Raw genomic sequence first — 1,493 nt, 5'->3', positions numbered from 1 at the left:
CGATAGGTGCACAAACTGAAACATCAATCTCGTCCAACTCTGTATCGGACCCTCGCAGTGTGAATCCTTTCAACAGTTGTACTCGTCATAATAGATGGTTATGGGAGAGAGCACCTTGCACGAGCATTATTAGATTCGGGATCTCAGTGCTGCCTGATGAGTGAGCGACTTTGCCAACAATTGCGATTGGTTCGACGCCGAATAAACCAACCCATATTCGGTGTCGGTGAATCTCAGGTACGTGCTGTTGGCTCGGTTTCCACCGAAATTCGATCGCGAATATAAGAATTTTCGGTTCCTATGGAGTGTCTGATTCTACGCAACATCACCACAAGCCTGCCTGCGGTAACAATACCGAAAAACAATTGTTTTATTCCCGAGGGCATTGATCTTGCGGATCCTGATTACAATGTGCCGCGGAGAATTGATCTGATAATCGGAGCTGAACATTTCTATACTTTTGTAAAGGGTGGCCGGATGAATTTGGGTAAATCGTTACCGACACTTGTGGAAAGCGTGTTTGGCTGGCTGGTGTCAGGAAAATCATCGTATGCTCCAATTCCCCACCCTCCGCTATGTCATATTTCCACACTAAAATTGCTCGATAGGAACATAGAGAAGTTTTGGCGAATCAAAGAGGTAGATACGAAGGTTCTTTCCCCGATGGAACAACACTGTGAGAACTTCTACAAAAGCACTGCGTCCAGAGATCCCTCTGGTCGGTATGTGGTCAAATACCTTAAAAAGGATGGATTTTCTCATATGCTGGGCGAATCTTATACCAATGCTGTACGACGGTTGGAAGGTCTCGAAATAAAGCTGGAGCGGAATGGGTTGCTGAAAGAGAGGTACCACACCTTTATGTCAGAGTTCGTTAACCTTGGTCACATGCGTGAGATTTCTCCAGATGAAGAAGCATCTTCCATGGCCTGTTTTCTTCCACATCACCCAGTTGTAAAAGAAGCGAGTATGACCACGAAGGTCCGTGGCGTGTTCGACGCTTCAGCGAAAACTAGTACAGGTTACTCCCTTAATGATGGATTGCTAACAGGTCCTGTGCTACAAGATAAACTGTATCTGATTATTCTCCGAACATCGAAAAGATGTACCGCATGGTTCGTATCCATCCAGATGATCAGCCTCTTCAATGCGTACTGTTTCGCTTCAGTAAAGTTGCTCCTATAACCAAGTACGTCCTCACTACAGTGACATATGGATTGTCTCCATCGTCGTTTCTAGCAACGCGTACTCTCCATCAGCTTGCCGAAGACGAAGGAAGTTCGTATCCTCTCGCTGCTGATGCCTTGAAGCAAGATTTTTACATGGATGATTTCATGCGAGGAGAAAATTCCGTTGATTCGGCGATTCAATTACGACGACAAATGACTGAGTTACTTCATCGACATGAAAATACGTCGTCGTTTTGTGATCGATAAATCGTCTGTTTGCATCAAGTTGCAGGACCTCCTAGCTATAGCTTCTCACATGTCTTT

General features: G+C 45.1%; 1 protein-coding gene across 1 annotated transcript; it reads left to right on the top strand.

The window, feature by feature from the left end:
• The first annotated feature begins 300 nt into the window (after nucleotides 1–300).
• Nucleotides 301–1,185, top strand: LOC134221644 (uncharacterized). The gene has a single exon (XM_062700834.1). It carries the CDS (start codon nucleotides 301–303, stop codon nucleotides 1,183–1,185), a length of 885 nt encoding a protein of 294 aa, XP_062556818.1.
• Nucleotides 1,186–1,493: the final 308 nt, after the last annotated feature.

This window comes from Armigeres subalbatus, chromosome 3, assembly GCF_024139115.2.
Source record: "Armigeres subalbatus isolate Guangzhou_Male chromosome 3, GZ_Asu_2, whole genome shotgun sequence".
In the NCBI taxonomy this organism is placed as follows: Eukaryota; Metazoa; Arthropoda; class Insecta; order Diptera; family Culicidae; genus Armigeres; species Armigeres subalbatus.
This window is presented reverse-complemented; position numbering and strand designations above follow the sequence as displayed.